Source organism: Olea europaea, unplaced genomic scaffold (genome assembly GCF_002742605.1).
Source record: "Olea europaea var. sylvestris unplaced genomic scaffold, O_europaea_v1 scaffold4590, whole genome shotgun sequence".
NCBI lineage: Eukaryota > Viridiplantae > Streptophyta > Magnoliopsida > Lamiales > Oleaceae > Olea > Olea europaea.
Window position 1 is genome coordinate 1 of NW_019262901.1, and position 2,083 is coordinate 2,083.

At 35.4% G+C, this 2,083-nt stretch overlaps 1 protein-coding gene across 1 annotated transcript; it reads right to left on the reverse strand.

The window, feature by feature from the left end:
• LOC111388146 (MACPF domain-containing protein CAD1-like) lies at positions 1 to 2,031 on the reverse strand. The gene is made up of 3 exons (XM_023012824.1): positions 747 to 2,031; positions 470 to 665; positions 1 to 303 (listed from the first exon to the last, which is right to left on the reverse strand). The coding sequence occupies exons 1-3, from the start codon at positions 983 to 985 to the stop codon at positions 127 to 129; spliced, it is 612 nt and encodes a 203-aa protein (XP_022868592.1). The 5' UTR covers positions 986 to 2,031; the 3' UTR covers positions 1 to 126.
• Between the last annotated feature and the right edge of the window lie 52 nt (positions 2,032 to 2,083).

Genomic DNA, 2,083 nt, shown 5'->3' on the forward strand with positions numbered 1-2,083 from the left:
TTTTTTTTTTTTTTGACATAATTTCTTAGCTTGACGGAATGACAAGGTGAAAAAGATTAATGTGCAGATCCTAAATTTATTGGCTATATTCTTCTTCTCGTTTTGATAATTTCTCCATATCTGATGCTACTTCCACCAAGTTATCATCCGAAAAATCAGATTGCACTTCATTAGGAGAAGGTAGAAGAATGAAATAAGAAAGAAAAAGGTTCTACATACTTCTTTGCCGTTCCCAGAGAGATAAGGTGCATTGGCAGGTTGTGGGTATATCCCTTGGCTGTTAAACAAAGAAGGGTCACTGCCCTGCAAATATAAACGGGAGAAATAAAAAGGTTAGGAAGCTAAAGAAAATTTTATTTAGTGGACAATTACAAGTCTGGTTTTCTTATCCAGAACAAAGAGATTATGCCAAATGAATTAGGGGGAAATTGTTGAAGGAGTGAGAAGAAAGAAATGCGACAGAACTAGCCTTATCCTTGGACTTCAATAAACCTGAATTTGTAAGGCCTTCCGCAGTAGAGAACCTTTGGTTTCCAATATCTTGAACATAATTTTTTATTTCCATTGTGGACAAAGGTGAAGATTGGTGCTGCTTGACATAGATTACATCTTTACCGCCAATAGTTACAGACATAATAACATGTGTCCCAAAATTTTCAATGAAACTGTCAAGTACAGATAAGAAAGAATCAGTGAGCATTAAACCTAATAGACAGATGTTAAGATACGCAACTTACAATTTCTACCTGGCCAGGGCTGGAGGGTCCCATGATGTTGGGACAGCTCTTCTAACATTTTCATGCAAAACCATGGGAGATTTGATAATTTGAATCTTAGCTAGTGGAATGAAAATTCCATCCATGCAAAGAGACTTTGTGGCAGCAGCATCTACATGCTTAGAACCAGTAAAGTTGAACACAGCATTGAAACTACCAAGAGGAATGTGTCCAGAGATATTAGCCTTTTTATTAAAGTATTCCACCATCTGCAGTCATGTGCGATAGAAAGAATGAAACTTAGCTTATCATGCAAGATAATGAGATCATCGAATAACTACGCATGAATTAGTGTGCTTATATTAATGTGCTAACACATGTCCACATAAGTGTCAACCTATAACTTTATCGAGAGAGATGGAAAAATGTGTAAACGAAGTTTGACAGCAGAACATGTTTGGAAATCTAACTGCACCGTTTCGCTAAAAGGTAACCCTTCTATCATGTCTAACTTGCATGCTAGCCTGATCAGTCCCTCAAACACAAACCCTTCTTAAACTCCAGAACTTAATGTAAATAAAAACTAAAAAAAGAGGAAAAACATTGCAATTCAGCCCACACTATGCCTGTTATCGCCATTTTATATCACCTATTCTAACCTAAATCCCTACACGTCTTTCCCTTCATCTCCTTTATACCATTTCACTGGTGAGAAGATGGGATTAGCAGTCAAAGTCAAACTAAATGAGGTTTTACCTGCACATACCAACCCATGTGAACACTCTAACATTTGCAATTAACAAAGAGGAAATTTACAAAGCCATACTCAAATTTTTATACAATCTCTCTCAATGCACAAACTCACATTTGTATTCTCTTTAATCTTCAGCACTCTTCTACAGAATACCATAATCCCCACGTTGTCAGCCCCTTATTTAAAGGCTTAACACATCATACATCTCGAACAATACCATGCTTTATCAAGAAGAAAGTTACTAGCTTTGTCTTCAGATATTCCAAGCATTGTTCGTTGAATTAACACCTATCATTCTTCGAGAATTTTATTTATTAATATTTATTGTATTCTTTGTTAAGTAGAATAAGATATCATGACGACATCATTCAGATGCAACCTAAATTACATAAACGAATCTCCCCATGGACTAGAACCAAATGGTTCACTGGTATATTTGTACACACAGATCAAACTAAAGTACAAAATTTCAAGCATATTACCCCATGTTTAAGACTAAGTCTAATATGTAACTCAAAGTAAGTCTAATATGTAACTCAAAGTCGCTTTTCCTGAGGTTCAGTCAGGTTCTGAGAAGTCAGCCCTTTTTTTTTTTTTTTTTTTTTTTTTTTTT